Source organism: Poecilia latipinna, unplaced genomic scaffold (assembly GCF_001443285.1).
Source record: "Poecilia latipinna isolate Pla-1442-1.1 unplaced genomic scaffold, P_latipinna-1.0 Scaffold672, whole genome shotgun sequence".
Taxonomy (NCBI): Eukaryota; Metazoa; Chordata; class Actinopteri; order Cyprinodontiformes; family Poeciliidae; genus Poecilia; species Poecilia latipinna.
The window spans coordinates 144226-166537 of NW_015113288.1; the positions used below are offsets into that span (position 1 = coordinate 144226).

The window sequence follows — 22312 nt, forward strand, 5'->3', positions numbered from 1 at the left end:
TATATATATATATATATATGAGAGAAATAATCAAGAAATCGAAATTAAAACACAAAGTAAAAACAATGGAAATAGAATTTGTGGGGGTTTTTTAATGTTTTTTGTAAATTATTAAAAAATAATAATAATTTTGTTTGTAGTAAATGTAACCCGTATATTGTGGAGTCATGTCTTTTAAGATATCTTTCATATCACAATTTCCAGATTCTCCTAATAGATTTGTGGAGGTTCTCCAGGTACTTTGGGCTTTTCAGATACTTTTTTCAATCATGAAAAACTTCACTCCCTGAGGAAATCAAATATCACACAGACCTGTAAACTGCAGGTTTGCGCTACATGAAGAATTTAACACTAAAGTGTCAACAACTTAAGACGCGCATGACGTAACTATGGGGAGAAAGTTAGAATACACACGGGGTTTCTTCAAGAACTCCAGGTTTTCAAATTTGTTTTTGAAAATATAAAAAATACTATACTTCCCAAGAAAATCAAACATTGCACAGAATTGTGAGCAAAAGCAGTAAAGACAAACTTGGATTTGTAGCATACCTGATTTATGCACAAGCAGAAACTCTTGATTCTGTTGGTCGGGGAGTAAAACTGAAGTGCAGTAAATGAATTTTTTCTTTAAAAAAAATATCATAATTTAAAAGGTAAAAGGAGTTTGTTTTCTCCTTCTATATAAGTTATTTTTCTGGATGGTTTCTTGGTCCAAATATATGCAAGACTGCCATTTGGTGTGAGCCCATTGTCTTTGGTCATATGTCTTTTCTGTACATGAGCTGGCCCTATGATGGTGAACCGATGATGGTGCTTCTCACCTGTAATACGATTAAGCTTTTAGAGAAGATTGATTTATGGATCTCTGAACACTTGAGTTTCAGAAACACAAACAAGGCTTTTTATTAACATCAGCACATTGTGCTGCATTAGCTGACCAAAGGGAACTTAAATAGCATCAAAACGCTCATCGTCTATCTGTCTTCACTTATTTCAGTAGAGCACAAAATAAGTGTTTTTGAGAGTGGACTCCATATTACGCAGCTGTCACGATATCAAATCGTGACAGCTGCAAGATCAAATGTAAGAATCTTCTGGGCAGGCCAGCGGTTTGTAAACACCAGACATGTCCAGCAGCATTAATCTAAACTGGGATTAAAAGGCATCAGAAAACTTTGATAGACCCCTGTGATTGGTTGATGCCTATTACACTGCATTGTAGCTGCTAAACCCATAATCAAGGAGAACATGATCAGATAATCTCAATATGTCTTTGCAGACCCTGCCCAACAGTCTAATCCTCAGATTTAGAATCTCAGATTAGGAATCCTAGATGATTAATCCCATATTGTGTTTGTACGTTGCCTGCAGGGGACCCTTCGCCGGGTGACCTTCTCGGTCGTGAGCCAACCTCAGGACGGTGGTTGCTATGACAGTGGCCTGGAAGATTCAGAGACACCAAGCAGCAAGAGCTCATCAGGACCGCGGCTGGGAGCTCTGCCGCTTCCCGAAGAAGGCTACGAGCGCACAACGCCGGAGGGCAGCGTGGGGGAGGAGGAGCACGTAGAGAACGGTATACTGGCATTCTGAACACAATTAACCATTCTGCCAAAATAATTCATTGAGCTTAAGACGCTGCCAAACACATTCACTGAAATATTTCCCCTCTCAAGGCTATGTACTTTATGCCAAGAAAGGCTTAGAGATATTTTGATTACACACTCTCTTTCTATCACACACACAGAAACAACCCAGAGAAAGACTTTCATTGGAACCTTGACTTGCTGTCAAGGTCCCAGGAGTCTTTATTCTTTCTCTCTTGATGGAAATGTGTTTTACACTATAAAGCAGTTGTCCTTTGTCTGTCTGCAAGCACCGCACATCAGGATTTCTGTGTGAGCAAGGCCTCTGTGTATTATGTGAGGAGATTTTTAGAAAAGCTAATGTGCGGCAGTGTCTTGTGCCAGAGTCTCATCCGTGGCCTTAAGCCTCTCTGTCAATGACAAAAAAAATTCCCTTTGTCCCTTTTTCCACTGCAAGTCTTAAAAAAAAGCTAGAGCTGTGGCAGCACAGCAAGGTCACCATGCCCATGGTAGCTGACTAATTGTAGGAGGGAGGGGGGTCAGTGTTATTCCGCTAAAATCATGTTTTTCTTTTGTGTTTTTTAATCAAAATTTTAATTTATTTTGGACTGTTTTTTTTTCATGGTCAGAAGAAGACAGGCTTCATAAGGCAGAATGTGTTGAGTATTTAAAATGCCTTTCAGAAGACCTTTTTACAATTTGACACTCTACAACCTCAAACTTCAATTTTTTTTTCTAGGGATTGGGAATTTCAGGAGAGATCAACACAAAATATTTTTTCCTACTAATGAAAACCTGAAAAATGTCCATGCATTGAATTCAGCCCCTCATCGCCCTTCCACCCTCCCTCTGCCCGTAGTAAACACTCCTTTGACCTAAACTGGCCTTTTCCTTCAAATACAGCAGCAAATCTTTTAGGGGTAACTGTCTACTGGGAAATCTGGAGGCTAAATGTTTTGCCCATTCTTTGAATAGCTCAAGGTCAGTCAGATTGCATGTAGTCTGCAAAACATCAATTTTCAAACTTTGCTAAAAATTATTAGGTCAAGACTTTAGCTGGATCATTCTAACTCATGAATGTGGCTCTGGCTTTATATTAATGGCTCCTGTGGCGATGAAAGGTGAACCCAGTCTCAAACTTTTTGTAGCCTCTGATATTTTTTTATTTTCGCAGGACTGTCTTGTATTTAATTCCCATCTGTCTGACCGGATTGTTTCTCCCTGCTTAAAAAATATAATATAATATAATGCTGATGACACTTTTCAGATTTTTAATAAACCCCTGAAAACCATAAAAAAAACATTTTATAACCCACTTCACAATTATGCACACGTTTGCGTAGGCCAAGCAAAATGAAATGCATTGACAGTCGAAATGTTGACTTTGTAAGTTCAAAGGGAGTGAATACTTTTGCAAGACACCATACGCATTTGTTGAAAATTGTCAGTTATGTTTAATGCAGGTGTCTCAGTCAGAGCGCAAAAACTTTTTGCGTCAAATAAAACATGTTTCTTGGCTGGCCTGGAAAAGCCTGGGGAATCTCCTGGAGGAGCAGGGCCGGGTGCCTCGGGCTGCTCAGGCTTGCGGCCCCTACAACCTGACCCCAGATAAGCAGTAATGGATCATTGAATGGTTAGATGAATTTAATTGTTTTTAAATGTTTTCCTTGCAGTCTCAATAAAGAACAAATCCCAAGCTATGCAAATCCAATTTATAGTTTGAAAACACATCACAATATGTGTGCATCATTAAAGCTGCTGCCTGGAGAAAAACCAAAAAAACAGAATTTGATAGCATTTATATCCGTTTCTACAGTGATGAGAGTATTGCACATTTTCAGCCAATCCATATGAAACAGCTATTACTTTAACACAAAATGGCAGCCAGTGTAGGTATTGTGTGGTGCAATTTAGTAAACCATTGCTAAAATCACCCATAAGTGCTTTGTTTAACTGTTTGGGTTTTTTTTTCTGTCGGGGATAAACATACGCTCAGATTAGCCAGTGCTTCTCTTTTACTGTGAAACAAAGTATTGTCCAGCACGTTCTTACCACTGGAGCCCTTTTAGCTGCAACATTTAACCTCTCGGCTGTGTTTTACCCAATAAAGTGGCTCACAAAAATCAAGTACCAGTTTGCTCCAAGAAGACAAGCGATTGCGTTATTGCATTGCGTAATGATAAATATGTAGGAGCGCTCCAAATATAGGTGCAGCTGAATCTACACAGTTAAAGTTGCAATGACTGCACTCTCTCTAGTGAACGCAGCAGCTCAATAGCATATAGAGGATGGGAGGGAGATAGGAGACCTTGTGTTGCTTACATAACGATGAACAATCCAAGTATAACTGAGAATATATAGAAACACAACCACAGTGCCACATAATTACCAAGCGTATTCACACTGCAGTCTTAAAAACCTACGTAGTCATCAGAATTTATTGGTTTAAAAAATAATATTTCTGTAATATTTTCCTTTTCATTAATAATACCCCTGTTAATGTAAAAAACACCTTTGCTGGAGCATCTTTTTTTATTGTCGTTAAAAACCCGTGCTGTAATTCCCGAACGTTCTCCTGAAAGGCCCATTCCGCCTTATTTAGCTACAGTGTCTGGCTAACAGGATGCCCACGATCTCATGTTTAGTTTCAAGTGTGTTTTATTTAATTACGCAACAAATAAACAACAACAAAAAAAAAACACTTCAAAATTAGCAATCGGCTGTGAATACCAAGTGAGGAAGTTTTGCTTCAGTGTTACTTAGTTTCTTTATACACAAAAGCACACTCCCTTTAAAAATTCCTGGTGTTAAAGATGAAACCTTTATCTACCCTCAGCGTGACTCATCCTGTGAAACCAACTCGCTTCTTAAGACAGAAAAGTCGAATAAAATACTTGCAAAATAACCTGATTGCAGCGATTCTCCAAAACAGTGGGATTGTGAGGACCTATATTGTCCACAGACCTCTTAAGGTGACTTCACAGTTCTCTTGTCATATTTTTTTGTTGATTTGGATGTTTGCTTTGACTTGGTGTGATGATGAAAAATAAAATCTCCCCTCAGCTTCTGCTTTCTAGCACAACTGAAGGTTTGGGGTTAAACCTGTCTGATATTTGGAACTGCTCAGGATTTTATCCACCTTAATAAAAAAAAAATAAAAAAACTTCAGAAAACTACGCCCAGATCATGATGCTGTCCCCACTTTACCTCAGAGTCGGTATGGTGCTTTTCCACCAAAAATGCCTTTTAAAATTGTAGGCCAAACATTTCAATACGTTTTTCTTGAGACGCTAGCACAGTCTTTGACGCAGTTTTAGAATACTATAGTCGCACCTGGATATTTCATTTTGCAGAAATGTTTTCTTCCAGATAAATCAAGAATAAAGTCAAAGTTGGATCAGATGCATAAAACTGAGAATTAGTTTAAAGGATTATGCCTTTTTTTATTATTATTATTTTCCATCTTTTACCCTACTACTCAGTAGGATAATACTGGATGTCACATTAAAAGGTTGGGAAGGTTTTGAAATGATCTCTCATGAGCTCTTTTTTTTTACACCGCAGAAGTTTCACATTTTGACACGGGTGTGAAAATGTCTGGTTTAAAAATCCACAACCTTTCATTCCTTTGAGGAAATCCGCGTCCAGTCACCGGTGTCCTCGTTGATCTTTTACGTGGGATGTGGGTTCACGTGGGATTTGAAATATGTAACCTTCACGTTACACGTACAGAAGTGTAGATTTTACCATTCAGAAAGCTGATAATTACATTCCCCAAGGCTCTGATGGTTGCTTTGTCTGACCTCACCTTTCACCTTTCGTGTAGTGCTGATCGCAGCTGCTTTCTCCCTTTTTTTTTTTTTAACATTCCTCAGAAGTCAGCAATTTGCATTCTGCTCAGACAGCATATTTTCTTCCTTTCAGGCTCCCCTCCCTAATAGTCTCAGTCTAATCTTTTTCTTTGTTTTTATCAGTTGTTTTCTTTCACCTGTTTTTCAGTTATAAACTCATTTTCTGCAGCTGTTTCCATTTGGTTGCCAACTTTTTTTTTTTGCTAATTTGGGATAGCAAAGTGAAATATTTAATTTTTTATTTTTTTTAATTTTTTTTTTACCCATTGTTATCCACTTCCTGTTTCCAGATGCTAGACAGCTTCCAGACGTAGCACTAACTGGAAAGTGCACCAGGGAGTGCGACGAGTTCGGCCACTCTGACACATGCTGGATGCCTGTCCGCCCTTCGCCACGGCAAAGGCAGCGGCACGGTAGCGACCCTCCGCGCCTCTCTACCTTTGCTCCAGGTGACGACAACAACAATCTCCATGGCAACGACCGTGAAAGCGACAGCGAGAGTGCCGGCAGCGCAGGGAGCTCGGAGCCTGGAGTCGTGGTCGGAGGAGAAGGCCAGAGGTTACCCCTAGCCAACGGAGACCCCCTCGGCACCCTGGGCCGTGGAGACCGCAACAGAAACATGGGCGACCACAACCGGAATCTTCTCAACCGCAAAATGACTTCCGCATCCTACGACACGTTCAGCGGTGCGGGCCTTGGGAGGCGCCAGCCCGAGGAGGAGGCAGGCGAGGGCCAAAACCCACCTGAGGTCATACCACTGGCGCGGACTGGGGGGGACTACAAGACGACGTCATGCCTCACGTTGTCACGCCGGGAAGTCTATCTGTAACAGCCTGTAGGTGGTGCAGTCCTCATGAAACTCCTACATTTGTGTGTTGGAAGAAAAAAATAAAAGAGGTTCCAAGGTGCACTGACAAGTCGTCAGTGTGGTTGGTCTTTTCAGCCTTCGAAGATGTGAAAAATGACAAATGGATGCTTTCAAAAAGCTAAAATCAAACTGTAACTTCAAGACTCGTACTAACAATTATCAGCACTTAAACTTAGGCAAGTGATTGATCAGGTCTCAGACTGGGAACTCTTTCCAAAAACACTTTTTTTTTAATTTATATATAACTGCTGAAAGCTACCTAACAGGCGATGACTGTGTGTGTCTACGCGGAGGAAAACAATCTTTTCTTCTGTTTTTTTTTTTTTGTTTTTGTTTTTTACTGAATCCAATGCATGCCTGACCCTTCGACCGTATATGTATTTATGTGAAGAAGCCCATATGAACTCAGATGCTCTAAATGTCTGGTGCATCTACACAAACTAAGGCTTCATCAGGCCAGAAATGGACTCGTCTGGTCTGACCCAGCTAAGAGACAACTGAAGTTTCCTCCTGTGGGGAAAAAAATAGACAAGAAAATGTGTTTTCACAATGACTTGATCTAATTCAAAGTAATCAAACTTTCCTATGCTTTACAGTGCCTTGCAAAAATGTTCATACTCCTTGATCTTTACTCCATTCTGTTACAACTCCATTCTTATATGTATTTTATTGGATTTTGTTTGTGTGTGATAATCCATTATAAAGTAGCAGGTAAATGTAAAGTAGAAGGATTGATATACAATTTTAAAAATATAAATCTGATCAAACCTTTTGGTCTACTTTAAAAAAAACACAGCATCTTCCTGAACACACCATTATGGACGCATCATGCTGCGGGATGCGTTTTTCAGCAGAAACAGAGAAACTGGCCGTAGCTGATAATAATGGATTGAGCTGATAGAGGGGAAATCCAGGAAGAAAACCTGATGTAGGTTGTAAGATACTTGAGTTTGGTGCTGAGGTTCACTTTCAAGTGTAAAACCACAAATCTAAACAGTCAGAGTGGTTTTGACCAAACCGTATTCCTATGCAGTCTGGGAAAAACTGGAGTTTCATTATTGTTACCACGTCTGAATAAAAATGATAATTAAGTTCAGCTAATTGAAGTTTCTCCAGATGAAAAAGAATGAATTTGAACTTTTCCGTTCTTCTAAGTAAGAACTGAGGCCAGTCAATGTCTAGACATAAATCCAGTAGAGAATCTGCAAAAACGGCTTTTCACATCAATACCAGAACTCTCTGCCAAGAGTGAATAACACGCAGATGGACTAACGAGGTGACATTTGACGTCAATTGTTTGCACTAGATTTTATTTAAGGGCATTAGAATAATGGTTTCTACAAATGCAACAGTTTTAGATGTTTGTATGTAAATCATTTTGAAAGCCACGTATTATTCTACTTCTGATTCACATCTGTGCATCATTACTTTTGGTTGGCCTATAACATAAGATCTTAAAAGAGAGCCCATTGAGGTTTGAGGTTGTAACGTGATAAAATGTGCAAAGGTCCAATGAGTATGAATAGGTTTGTAATGCACTGTAGCTAAATGTATCATAGCTGAGGTGTGGGGTGTTAACCAGCCCCCCCTTCTCCCCCCGAGATTCTTACAGTGTGAACAGAAAATCAGAGCAAGACTAGACTTTTTTTATACAGCGATCAAATGTAACTACTCACAATACAAGGTTGTCATCGCGTGTTTCTAGTGCCAGAGTGTTCTGCCACGAGTGAAGACGTATGTTTATGATTTTCCCCTCACTCCCCACTCTGTATGTATATATTGTATGTGCGCATTGGATCAAGCAGCAGTGTTCTCTTTCTGCTGCTCTCCGTAGTTTCAGAGTAGACATAGGTGCCAACTTCATTTTGCATCTACACATACACACACATATTTATATATGAATATATATACACATGCAAGCATGCAGTTGCAAACACATAGCGTACACACATTAGCATGTACCCTCGAGCTCATGCAGAGCGTTTGTAGAGCTCACGTAGGGTGAAGAGTTTTAAGGTAAAGTCTATAATAACCTGCATTCACTTCCATGCAGTAAAATCATGTAAGAGACACAAACGTACACAAATCAAGTTCATTCGAAAGAAACAAAACTGAGATTTTTGCGAAACACTCGGTTCATGTGTGTTTGTGCTTTCCTCCACGTCTTTTTTCTTTTTCTTATGCATTGCCTCATCAAACTAGCTGTAGCGTTTTGCCTGCTCCTCTCCAGCCAGTATTTAAACATGAAACGTATTTAAATAATTACCCATCTCTCTCTTTCTCTGACTGATCCGCAAGCCAAGATTAAAGAGAATACCAGTGGCATCTACTCTTAAAGTAACGATAGAAACCGTTGGAGTTAGAGATATTCCACATAGTGTAAGTAGGACTCGTAAAAGAACCACGTCTCTGTAATTCCTGTAAGGTATATTAAGGAAAGAAAAAGAAACTCTGCATGACAGAAAATGTATTTTTTTTTCTCTTTCTTTTTTTTTAAGATACAGCTTGTGCTTATTATTTTTTGGCAGCACGACTGTTTGGATACATCTGTACTAAATGACTGCGCTTTACAAAGGGGGTAGTGGAGATAATGATGGCGGACGGAGGAACTGGGCTGCAGTTGGGTCAAATTGGTTGGGCCTTTTTCTCTCAGAGTTTTTCAGAGTTGAGAGGAAGGGTTGTGCCAGAGGGTGGAACGAGCATGTCGTGCGGCGGGAGAGCGACGTTCTGACCTGAACACGCCCGTGCTGCTGTGCCGGTAACAGACTCCTTCATGTCCCGGCCTGCCCGTCATCTACTGCGGCAGCCTCTCCGACACACTCGGCTGCGTAGTACAGAGGAGTGGGTGTGGATCGAGGCCAACGCTTCTTAATTCCCATCATCGGAGCGTGTGTGTGTGTGTGCGTGTGAGCGCGTGTGTGTGTGCGTGTGTGTGTGTGGCTCCATGGCGTGATAGGGATAATAGGGTTAGGTCGTCCCTGTGGTCTTAATGAGTTTCCTTTCTCCTCTCCTCTCCTCCCTCGATCTACACTGATCTCATTAATGTCTGAATGGGCGAATGTAACTCTGGTGGAAACTGCCAGTAAGTCTGTCTCCTATGTTTTTCTTGTTTTTTTTTGTTTTGTTTTTTTTTTTTTTTTTTTTTTTTTTTTTATCTGGTTGTTTTGGATCAGACTAGACAAAGAGACAAGATTTAAAAAAAAAAAAATGAACAGCAGCAAACTCAGGTGTGCAAAGACATCTTACCTTTTTAAGAGGGTAATTTAGATGTTCTACTTAAACTCCTTGTAAAATTGTACATACTTCAGACTTTATTACTGTAATGTACTACTGTACTGCACAATCTGGAGTTTTGAGCCCACTGACGTACCTATTTAATCCCCGGCCTTCATTACCTCCAACACCCCCCACCCGGCCCCCAGCCTCTAGTGTTGCTGATTTAAAGAGCTCTGTTCTTGATGGACTGCGCTAAAGAAGAACCAAAAAAAAAAAAAAAAAAAAAGGGAAAGCTTTGGAGACTCTGTTGTTGAGACTTCACATTGCAAAATGGACTGCTGGAACGAGGTGCACGAGGGTCCCCACTGCGAAGTAAAACACTCGGGATACCTTTTAAGAAAAAAAACAAAAAACAAAAAAAAAAAACCCAAGAGTTGTCTAAGAAGCGCTTTTGTCTTCAGACTACTGTTTTATGGCAGTTACATGATGATACTTTTCAAACCCCATCTGATCTGGATTTCACGGAACTTGCTGTATATGAAACTGTGTGGGTGTGTCCATTTTCTTTTTATACTGCACGTTTAAACCTGAATATGTTTTAGACTACTGGAAAACAAAGAGGAAAAACAGAGCGGACTCAGATCTGTCATCCACAAAGACTTTTATAAAAAAAAAAAAAACTCTTTTATCTTGTCTTCTCCTGGTGTTTTATCCTCGCCTTGTACATAGAAAACCTACACTGTAGAAAGACTGTCTGGAAACCCCGAAGAGAAGATGGCATGCTTAAGGTTCAAATCTGCACTCGAGAAAAAGAAAAAAAATCAGATGAAAAACTGCTTTTCTTTTCTTTTTCATTGTTTTCTCATCTTAGGGGACTGTCTCATTTTTTGCTTTTTTTGACTGCTCCCTTCCTGTAAGTACATAATGAACTAATTGCATTTGCTATGATGATTAAGAAGAAGAAGAGGGGGAGTAGGAGGAGGAGGAGGAGGAGCAAATTAATGGTTTGGTAATGAAGATGAATCATGTACAAGTTTGACTTTCACATTAAAAATTTCAAACACTCATTTGGCTTACAGCTCTCTTACTCTTTTTTTGTCTTTTTTTTTCTTAGGTGCTGTCAGTCAATCAATTTTGAATTTTAATGAATACAATGAGAGAGTTGCTTCAAGTCAAATCAGCTCTTGAGTCATTGACTTAGACTGGAGTCTCAAATAAGATGCAAAAAAACAAAAAAAAAAGTCAGGCATATCTGCCTTTTGTTTCATTGATGTTGGAAGAGCGTGCCTAAAGGAAACAGGGCTTCAATATTACCTTATTATTCATCTCACATTATACTGTACACAATTTGATCAACAGAAAAGGCATACTGCAATAGATCTTTTAGACATATTGGAAAATTTCATCTTATATGTGCTACAGATCCGATGTGGGTATAACCCAATAACAGTACTAAATCTTAGTATGCAAGAGCTTCCCTCACTTTGCTGTGCAGGATTCTAGAAACTGAAGGTAGAACTCATTGGATGGCCTAGTTTTTTTTTTTAATTATTATTAATTCAGCAAACAATTATCTAAGTTTTTAAGGGCATTGGAAATTCCTTTTCGGATGATGGGTTGATCTTTAAGTCCTTTCTGCCTAATTTTATTTCCGTTTATTCAAAAGCATTTGCTCTTTCACAGGTTCTAGTTCAGATTGTCAATTCGAACGTTGAAGGTACAAAATATATAAATGTTAGCTCAGTATCTAAATTAGTTTAACTGGGCCTATTTAGGGCCCTGTCCACTGTAAGGCAAAGGTATTCCAACATGATTAGTTGATGAATATGTATCTACGGGCGTTGGAGTTAAGCATATAACACATTTGCTGAGTGGTGGTTTGAAGTGAATAAGCAGCATAAGTTTACTAGATCGTTTTTCCCCTTTATTTTTAACCTCTGGAGGTAAAAAAAAAAAAAAAAGAACCTCTTGAGGTTAAAAATAAAGGGGAAAAAACGATACACCCTCTAATGGCAAAGCCACACCATTCCACACCCTTCATACCAAGACCACAGGCGCTATTCAAAACAGGAGTAAATCAAAAGAAAAGCATATATTATCAGAGACTTGACACAACTTGATGTTCCACGTAATCAGATTAGTTATCTTGTTTGAGCTCATATATCCTGTGTTTCTCAAAACAACATACAGTCACAAGATAGGAAGCAGCAGCTTTGGATGTGCACTCCAGAAACTCATCTGGAACTCAACATCTGGGGCTCAAGTTTCTTAAACAAACTTTACTTGGTGTAATCAACTGTGACAGTAAGCCGGTATTTGTAGATGCTGTGAGTAAATGATTCATGTTTTCTCCTCTGAGTTATATATAATAGACTCTGTAAATGCTGGTTTTGTGGGTAAAGTCATGCACAGTACGTTGGGATTCTCTTTGATGTTTCTCAAAAGCAAAGTGAATTCAAGGCAGATTCTAAGTTCCTTAAATTTTTGTGTTTTCTGTGCTACCTTTGAGCAAACACTTAAGTTGAGTCAAGGCATGGCTTTGACAGAGACCTGCATCTTTTCCACTCCAATGGTCAGTTTAATATACAAACCAGAGATATTGAAGAACTGCAGGCTGGTGATTGCAACATTCGCCTTTATCTTTTAATAAATGACTTTCGCTTCTCATAAAGAACTAACAGAAATACAGAGCCGGTTCTTCATGATACAAAAACTGCCTGACTAATTAATTCAGACCTTGTGCATTAACAGGTGTTCACTCTTACTATTAGTTTTCTTTTTAATGGAAATGCATCTTTTTTAATTTTAATAGGGTACATGTTTATTAATTTGTAAAGCAATTTTTCGTTGTGCATTGCAGACTGTTTATACATATGGAATTGAAATTTCTGAAAAATATATCGATTTTAAAAGAGTAATTGTTAAATTAGGTTTTGAACTTATAACTTAAAGCACTTGTGAACATCTCTGCCTCAAGAAATATAATATTTACTTCAACCATCAGATGCAAGTGGGACCATCGGTGTGGTTGTGTACTTCAATCTAAACACAAATTCATGTTACGTGTAGCCAGTTTGCATCTGCAGATGAAGGTCATTTGAAGTAACTAAGACTCGAGTCAGTCTTAGTCATCTTTTTCAGGGTCGTCAAGAGGCCGAGTTCAATTTCTGAGCAGTTAAGAACTGATACATTCTGCAGCACGACTCTTTATTTTAATGTAGATCTGTGATGTAATTCTGCAGCACACTGACATATCTGGGATAGAGTACGGAGATGTGGCGCTGTTCATCATTTTTAATCTTTGAAAGGTGAATATTCCTAAACTTGATGCTGCTCTGTGAAAAGTTTTCAAATGTGGAAGCAATTTGGACTTAAGACTTATCTTACAAAACGATTCACAGGTGTTAACAGCTGCAAAGATTACTGTGAAGGACTCTGAAATGTCAAAAAAAAATGGAAGAAAAAAAAAAAATCCCGCAACGTGTATTCTGTTTTTGCAAGTATTCAATACTGACCCCATGTGGTCATAGCTGATATATTTCTATTATTATATTCCTCATTTTTGTTTCACCCTCCTACAGAGGACAGGAATACTGCTATTAAAATGAGACAAGTAAATTAGCTAGAAAGATTTCTTTATCTGCAAGAAGAAAATTGCATCGTTGTTCGTGTCACATTCTTGTGTTCAAACAATTCATTGCAAGTGTAAACACTGTGGAGTCAATGTTACCGTTCAGGATGGAGACTGATTTTTGTGTCCAGGTTTTGGTGTGAAATTTGCGAATCAACTCCAGAACTAAAGAGCTTGTGAAAAAGCTGGTAACAGAGTGTCATTATTCACAGTGAGAAATTAAAAAAAAAGAAAAAAAAAGGTGATGTGTCTTTTTATACAGCACATGTAAATAACTTTAACTGGATTTACATGCTAATTGTCAAGCTTTAAAATTTGGCAAGAAGATTCTAGCATTATGCTTCAGAATGCTAAAATGTCCATGTCTTGGCTTATTTCTTAGATTTGCAGTTCTTTGGAAATTCTTCATGTTTAATGTAGATATTGACAAGTTTAAGTAAAATGTGATTTTCTCTTGGCTGACCACTAAAGGTTGATCAGGAAATGACCTTATAGGTCAGTTTAGCTCCACGTGAATGACCGGCTCTTCTGCTGTCTTTGACATTTTAAAGAAATGGGCCTACAGTGAGTGAGTTGGTGGATTTCAACTAGTAAATCCACCTAATGTGAACTTTACGCAGTTGATTTGAAAGCTACAGAAGCAGTAGCTTTTCTTTGATCTCCCCACGGATGACAGAACCAGTCAGCCTATATCTGAGGCTGAGTCCAGCCACCCTCCAAATGAGGAATTGCAGTCATGATCCCTGTCTCAGGGCCACAGGTGAGGGTTGGAATGTAGCCAGGCTGGTGCATTGAGAGCTTTGCATTTTGGCCCAACTCTTTTTTTCATCACAACAGATCAGAGCAAGCCCCAGTTTGTCTGCACATCTGCTATTCTATCCTACCATCACTATGATGCGCCTTGCCACCCAAACTACTGCTTCACACTCATCAAGCAAACTGCTTCAGTGCACACTGGAGGTCACGACCTGAAGAAGCCAAGAGAACCACATCATTTGCATAAAGCAAAGATGAGATCCTGAGGTTTTTAAACCTCAGAACACTCTCTCTTCTTCGTAACTACATCTTGAGATCCTCTCCTTGAACACCATGAATACGATCACGACCAGGGCCTTGCAGTTATTATAAATAATATTATAATAATAATAACATTATGACTATTATGATTACTGTTGTTGTTGTTTTTAGGGTTGGACTTTAAGCTTGAGGCCTTAAAACAACACCAACTTGTTTGCATATTTGTCTCTTACAAAGTAGATGTTTTTAAAACAACAAATTACGAAATGCTGAGCAAGCCCCAGTTATTTCTTTATTTCAGTTATTGTCATCTGAAGTCACCAATGAAGTCATAAAAATTACATGTGAAAGAAGAAGTAATGAATTCACTCAATAAAAAGATATTACCAGTAGTGTTGAAAATGTCAAAACATCAGGAGTCGTCCGTCAAACGTCCATTTAATAAAAATCTGTAAGATAAATCACAATGTTGCGCCATAAAGACATAAGGATTCCTTAGCACTGAGGAAAAAAAAGATGTCAGCTATTTTTAACTATGGATTAAATTAAAGAGATGTTCTCAGCAGATGGGCATTTTATTGATTTTATAAACCAAACGTGATGTTACCAAGGCTGCTGGTAAAATATATCCTGGGTGTTAATCTACACATACACTGTCCAGTATATCAAATGGTCTCTTAAACTGTCGGAAGCAGCTCTCAGCATGTTTAGCAGGCTTTTTTCTTTTTTCTTTTTCTTTTTTTTTCCCCGTGAGTGACAGAAGCCTCAAGTGGATTGCCTTTGAAAAGAAAACCTTGGCCTGATGGCTCAGAAATAAAAAGATGCGCTCTTGTGTAGCATTGAAATTTTCTCCTCTAATTCCTTTTGTGTTATCTGAATAGAGAAAATGACTGCAGCTCTCTGGTCAGTTAACATCTGTAGTGGCAATTTTGAAAGACCAAAAGAGAGATTTGGAGACACTGCAGCCAAGCATATAAAGCCTGGTGAATCAAAGATTCTCTCAGTGCTGTGTTCCTCTGTTCAGGAAAGACTCGCAGCAGAGCTGTAAACACTCTCTCTCACCAACAAGCCATGACAGATGATATGAGAGTTGATCCTCCCTGTGTTCCTCCACAGCTCTTCATTTATGTCTTTTCATCTTTTCCTGGTTAAATCAGTTAGGGCTTATCAGAGCTGTGCGATCACCACGCATGATGCAGTGGCAGAAAATAAAACGTACACAACATGGATTTGCATAAATGTATATCCAGTCGATGTTATTGTGTGATTCCTTAATTTTTTGTTGTTGTTGTTTTTAATCTAATAGTCTTGCATGAAGCTTATAAACATTTCCATTGAATACCAAGTTTCCACTTTCTGGGACAATAACGGCTAATTCTATTCTATTCTATTCTATTCTATTCTATTCTATTCTACGTTATCTCATTAACTCTAATCATTCATTCAACAGCATATTTTTTTTATAATTTTTCCATAAAGGTCAAATTGATTGTGGTTTTGAACAAACAAAAAATATTTCTTAAAATTGTTTACTATTCTTAATACACTTAGCATTTTCCTGCACCATATGCTTTATAGAGCCAATGTATGAAAATTACATTGACCTTGTTGGATTGGCTTTATTTATTTATTTATTTATTTATTTATTTATTTATTTATTTATTTATTTATTTATTTAGTAGGTCACTGAAACATTTTCACAGCCTTTAGGTGTCCTTCATGAGTGTCAGTAGTTAACACCCAGGAACAGAAACCAGGATTTGTTGCTGTCCATTTGTTTGCTGAGATAATTTGGCAGTTTAAGCTCACTAACTCATTGGACGTGCCTGCATCGAACCTGAATGGATTCTGATTTCATTGAATTTGACAATCAGGATCTGCAGTAAATGGGAAGGCATTAGACTGAAGAGGATTTAATTTGACTAATAATTGTGTTTGAATTGGACCTGTTTACTTTCTCTGCAGAATCCTTCAGGATGACTTTTGTGTTTAATTAATTTAAACAGAAAGCTAATGAAAACGGAGCAAATAAATAAAACATTCATTTGAAAAAAATAAAAATAAAAATCTTTTTCCTTGTGCCGGAGTAGTTGTCCCGGTAAACAGTGTAAAGTTGATCCAAATGGGACTTCTGTTTTCTGACATAGCTCAATGGGGACACCAACTGGAGGAGACGGGGTGTTCCAACTTGGAAGATCTTTAAAGTGTTTATTGGAAATACTCTTTGTCTTGAGTCGAAGAAGCTCAATAGTAACTGTAAAACTAAGTTAATTATAACAACACTTCAAGCTCTTTAAGATATATAACATAAAAATCTGTATAGGTGACATAAAACCGCAGACAAAAAGCCAATCTGCACCATCTTTAGACACAAATCCATTGGGAGACACTAAATATATGTTCTGACTGAGCAACAGATAGAAATATATCCAGTCATATTGCTAGTTTTGGAATGGTTAACACTCACAGTTTGTTAAATTCAGAAGAGAAATAATTTTATTTTTAGCATATAACTCGAAGCTGCTCAGATGTGCACAGATGCTCAAGTTAATGACATGACTGGGAAGAAAACAACACAACAAACTCTATGATCTACCTGTAGGCAGTCATCCACCTGTTCTATTTTTTTAAAGCAGCATTTTTTGTGTGTTTGAAAGGATAAAAAGGTCATTCAATTATTAATATGGCATTCTCTCCCTCTTCTCTAGGAAGCAATATTCCTCTATACAAAATGCTGTTTCATGTTCTGCTGCAGAAGAAGAAGCACATAATTTCACCTCAAAAGCTCCATATTGTTGATTTGTTTGATTTGCTCTCGGAGCAGATGGCAGTGGCAGGATGCAGGCCTCTGCTGCTGCCTGTGGAGGTGGTGATGATGTAGTCAGTTCATCTGCACCAGAAACCAGGAGAGAGCTTTTCCCATACAGCACAAAGGGAAAGTTAGGAAGAAATACACACCTAGTAATTACATCTTATATCATTTAATAGGGTCTCAAAAGAAAAAAAAAATTACAAACCTGAGCATGCTTAACATATCTACAAATATGTTTTATATCTCAAGTCCATTGCAATAGAAGGTATAAATATACTATGCTCACACAATCGCCACCAACATTTTCTTTTCCAAATGCATATTTACCTGTCAAGTCTGTATATGAATTTAAACAGGCAGCTCAAATAAATTTCTACACTGTTTGCAGATGTTCTTAATGTTATTCCTTACATTTTTCAACATACAGTGAATGGCAAAAGTTTTCACACACCTAAAACTTTCTCACATTTTGTCACGTTGGAGCGGATGAATGTACAGTAGTGCTTACTAAATGGAAGTAAAATAATTACTTTCAAGCCGGGTGAACAATTTAACAATTCTGTTTCATTCTTTAGTTCCTTATTGCAAGCATCTGAATGTTTAAGTTTAAATCTTTGGGCAAGAAATGGATAAGGAATATTTTAATAAAATCTGAACTGATTTGCATAAGATGACACAGAAAGTTTAAATATCAGGAGAAATAAGTTAATTTTCGCAGAAAACAAAGAGCAAAGTAAAAAGCTGAATGTGAAAATGGCTGAGTCGACATTGGATGAACTACATTCATTAAACACTAGGAGTGCTCGGTCTACTATTCCACCCACTTCTCTTGTTCATTTTCTGATTTATTCATTCCACTGATATCAATCACTCTCCTCTCTCTCTCTCTTCAGTGAGCAGTTTAGATTTGAAAACAGAACTAATGCCACTGAGTGGGCTGTCATATAGTCTTGTTGTCTCTCTGATGCAATCTTGCATTTCATCCATGACGCTGTGCTTTAAAGACTTGCCTTCTTTCAGATCTTTCCTTTTCATTTTTAATGTCACATAAAATCTTAATAAAATACATTAAGGTTTGTAGTTATGGTGTGACAACATGTAGAAATGAAAAATGTTTATGAATACTTTTATAATAGTTAAATTTACCAAAAGGACCACTTTTAGAAACGCAAAGCCTAAAAGCTGTCTGAATATCTGTGAGCGGTGACATTATTATCCTCAGTTAAAAGAAAAAGTGAATTGTGCACACACAAAAAAAATAAAAACTGCAATTACACTTGTATTAAAGGGACTTATATCCACAATTGTGCTAGAGGTGATTTTATAAGCAGTAGTTCCTTAATATTTTACTTTTTTCCACTGAGTAAAAGTAGAAGTTGGAATTTCCAAAGTTTTTTGGAAATTCAATAAAAGATTAATTTCTCTGACATTTATTTCCTATGGTAGCCAATAAATATGAAGTGCAGTCTGTGCCAAGGCCGTGTATCTTCCCAGAACCTTCAAAGCCTTGAAGGACTGAAAGACAATTTGGCAGTAATGCTTCAAGTCTGATGTTGACATCCATACAATAACCTCATAGATGGATGCAGAGCGCAGACCAACCAAATGAGAGTTCTGGTAAAAGATGAAGTACACTGGCATTAGGGCCAGGGAGAAAAAATACATTGAAAAAAATGACAGAAACAACAACTGATCAGGAATTAGATTATAGCTTTTACTATAACTATATTAAAATGATTTTCATATTTTGTTATTTCAGAGTACATCCAGTTTTCCCAATAGCCTAAATATAGTACAGATAAAGCAGAAACGTGTTTAAGAGCATTTTTTTTATTATTATTATCCAGTCTCTCTATTGCATCTCATTCCTCAGCTATGGAGCTCATAAACAGGATTTGTCAACTGGAACCTGATTTAATTATCTAAGTAACCAGGAGACACACTTTTGTGGTTGAGGCAATTTCATCTGAATGTTCAAGAGGATATAAAAACCTTCTTTAGTGATGGAAGTTGTTGAAGAGTGCAGCAGGCCTCTCATGGGGAAATAAGTTGAAACCTCCAACAGATTTCTTAGATCTGGCAGCTCAGCCAACCTGAACAGGAGGATATAAGAGGCTTTGGCAAGCCAATAATGGCCATCATAAATGAGGTCCAGTGGTACTTTGCTGAGACGGGAGCGCTCACACCCATCAGGCCTTTATGGTACAGTGGCCAGACATTCTGCACTAAAAGGCACATGAAAGTCTTTCAGTCTAGCGCTCTCTTAAAAATAAAATGTTAAAATGTATTTTTACCCCCAGTAGAATAAGCCTTGTTTTATCCGAAAACATGTTTTGTTCGTCTGTTGTCTTAAACATGAACTAATCTGGAAATATGTTGAGAAGTTATATTTTCAAAACTATGACTTAGAGCAAAATCAAACCTCACAATTCAGTTTCTCAGAAAATTAGGCCACATAAGAAAATAGAGCAAGCATTTAGAAATTTAATATTCAGACCTGCTACTCCTACAAAATCAAAAGGAATGCTGCAGTTGTCGATGTGAAACAGGAGGATAAGCCAAGGAGGTGGTAAGCAAATACTGCCACATGAAAATAGCAATCAAAAGTTGAGTGGAAGAAAAATGTTGAAAAAGATGAAAAAGCAACATGGATCATCACAGCTGTGAAGGATTGTAAAGCGAATTCCAGTCCGGAGTTGCTGGAGTCACTGCATACAACTATTTATCCTTAACCCTGTCTGCCGGGAAGAAAAATAACCTGACTGTTGTTCAGTTGACCAAAGGTTACTTTTATGATAAAAGTAAAATTTGCCTTTCACTTAGAAAATCAAGTTCCTGTTGTCTGGAGGAAGCTTGAAGAGGCCCAGAACAGAATGAGTAGAATAAATGCAGTGAAGTTTGCAAGAGATAAGAAAAGGCAGAATATCTACTATTCTGAACTGGAAAATGTGTGTTCCTCTACTTTCATGGAATGTAAAATAAAGGCACCGAGCGCAAACTTATGATCTCTTAAAATGCCAAGTGGGTTGCTTGTCCTGAACAAAACCTCCATATCTGAAGACAAAACGTCAGGAAAGTGTTCTCCATCTACTGTACTCTTGTCAACATGTACCAGAATAATATGTGTGTCTATTTGATCAATTAACATAAACAAGCAATGTTTAAGTTAGAGTCGCCATATTACATCAGTTTTTGATTTTTGTTGTTAATGTCGTTTTTTTTTTTTTATTGTTCACAAATTATTTCAGTCATTTAATTCAATCCCATTTGGTAATATTTGTTCAGCCTTTGCTGTTATTTACTGTGACAACAATCTATAATTGGCTTCACAGAGAGAAGGGGATCCATTTAAAGTGTTCATGTTTGGTGCTGTTAACGTTCACATATACAGGCATCTCTCCCTGTGTAATATTCTTGTATTTCTTTGTGACCATTTGTGGTTGCGCTGAAGTCTGTCTCTGTCAGGATATTCTTGTAATAAGGCTTCTAATATAAAAGGATTATATCAAATGGTTTTAAAATAGCTGCGCGCTGATGTTTCCCAGCCAGTCTGCTGGAGCTTAAATGATTCTGGCGAGCAGAGTCTGAGAAACTTCCAAAGGAAAGGTGTGCCAAGCATGTAGAGGAATTCCAGAAAGACGTTATACCACCTGCTGCCCAGAGGAAAAAGTCGGATCACTTACGCAAAGGCAAATGTGCATGTGAGAACATTTGAATAGCTCAAGAATATTATGCATTTATTTCAAAATGTACACTGAAAAAAAAAAGCTTCCCAAAGCTCTGAATTGTGTACTACCATTCTATATATGGAGTTTATTAGATTACTGTGAACAAAAATCCTTGGAGAACATAAAAACTGATCTCAAATTTAATCTCATTGGTTATTTCTTCAGACTGAAGGTTTCAACAGAAGCCTGGATTGAATGACTAACTGCTATCTTCCAGAAATAATGTATGGGTTAAGGTTGTTCATCCAAAAAAACAAAGAAAAAACATTAAAAAAAAATGTGTGAGCTATAAGAAGAGCGGGGGAGGAAACAGCGGAACAACAGGAGAAACAGAAGGACAGCCCCAGTAGTGCTGAAGTTAATGCTAAGCTAGCAATTTCTTACAAATGCAGAGACAACAAATATGTTGCATGAAAGGCTCCCAAAGGTAACGAATGCAGAAACAGAAGATAGGTGTTTTAATGTGCCTATGAGTAAGAATAACTCAGAAATATCCTAGTAAAGAAAACTTAGATCAAATCCAGAGATCAAATCCAACAGAATATAATTCTCTATGGTACCAGAGGGAAAGCTTAAAATCATACAAACGCTCCAGCACAATTTACCATCCATGATGTGAAACAATATTTTCTTAAAGTTGCCCATGCCAACCAACCCTAAGAGAATGCCACACTAAACAGAGAGTCATTTTGCACAGATTAAAAACTGCCACTGGTGTAAAGTATAAGAGAGTTTCCCTGTGGAGAAGTACATCCATGAGCATGAGAAGTTGTGTTACCCTGCTTTAAACCACCAAAACCTGTTATTTGATCAAATAGAATATTTGGTCACTATACACTTGTTTTGGGTTCCCATAATGGAATTTAAATGTTTGTTGTTGTTTTTTTTTATTATTTTATTTTATTTAATAACACTCATAAGATTTTTTTTTCCACAATTGGTTTTGACAACAGTGCAGTCTTTATTTATAATAAGAGGTGCCAACAGACAAATTGGAGCACAACAAGAAAAATGGAGCAGATCCAAAACACTGAATGTAACAAAACAAAGAAAACACCTAGAATTAATCAAAATAAGTATAAACAGAACACAAAAATTGATTGAAAGAGCAAGGAAGGTTTCTGAAGCCCTTTTTACAGCTTTGAGCTCAGGGTTTATTATAACAATGATCCATTCCTGGCAACAGTGATTGGCAGGAAACTCACAAACAACATCAAGTATTTACTGAGGAAGCCAGTTATGTTGGTACACAAGTCTAAGGCTGAACTCTACAGTTGTTTTCATTCAGCCACTGAGCTACTTTTACATCTTATTGGAGAACATTAACACATTTGCATAACGTATCTGGTGGAGGACGCTCACTTTGTTTTTATTGCATTTGCGAGAACTTCCCAGTGAAGCCTATGTTTCGGATCTGGAAGCAGCCACAGTGAATGTGATTACATCATTAAAGCATCTACATTTCCCAGGATACAAATATGTTTGTGCTGTTGAATACAAATGTGCTTCTAGTGCAGTTTTATGTGTAATGTGTTGCCACAATTAACAACTAGTGCAACATTTAAAGATTTGTTCATGCAACAACCTATGTAAAACATTTTTTTTA

At 37.7% G+C, this 22312-nt stretch overlaps 1 protein-coding gene across 2 annotated transcripts in view; it reads left to right on the top strand.

The window, feature by feature from the left end:
• pcdh7a (protocadherin 7a) overlaps positions 1-9497 on the top strand; it is a 68068-nt gene extending 58571 nt beyond the window's left edge. For both annotated transcript variants that reach the window (XM_015044349.1, XM_015044348.1), the window contains 2 exons: positions 1372-1573; positions 5725-9497. In XM_015044349.1, coding sequence (XP_014899835.1) covers positions 1372-1573; positions 5725-6263 — 741 coding nt within the window. In that variant the 3' untranslated portion in view covers positions 6264-9497. The remainder of the gene's footprint in view (positions 1-1371; positions 1574-5724) is intronic.
• Positions 9498-22312: the final 12815 nt, after the last annotated feature.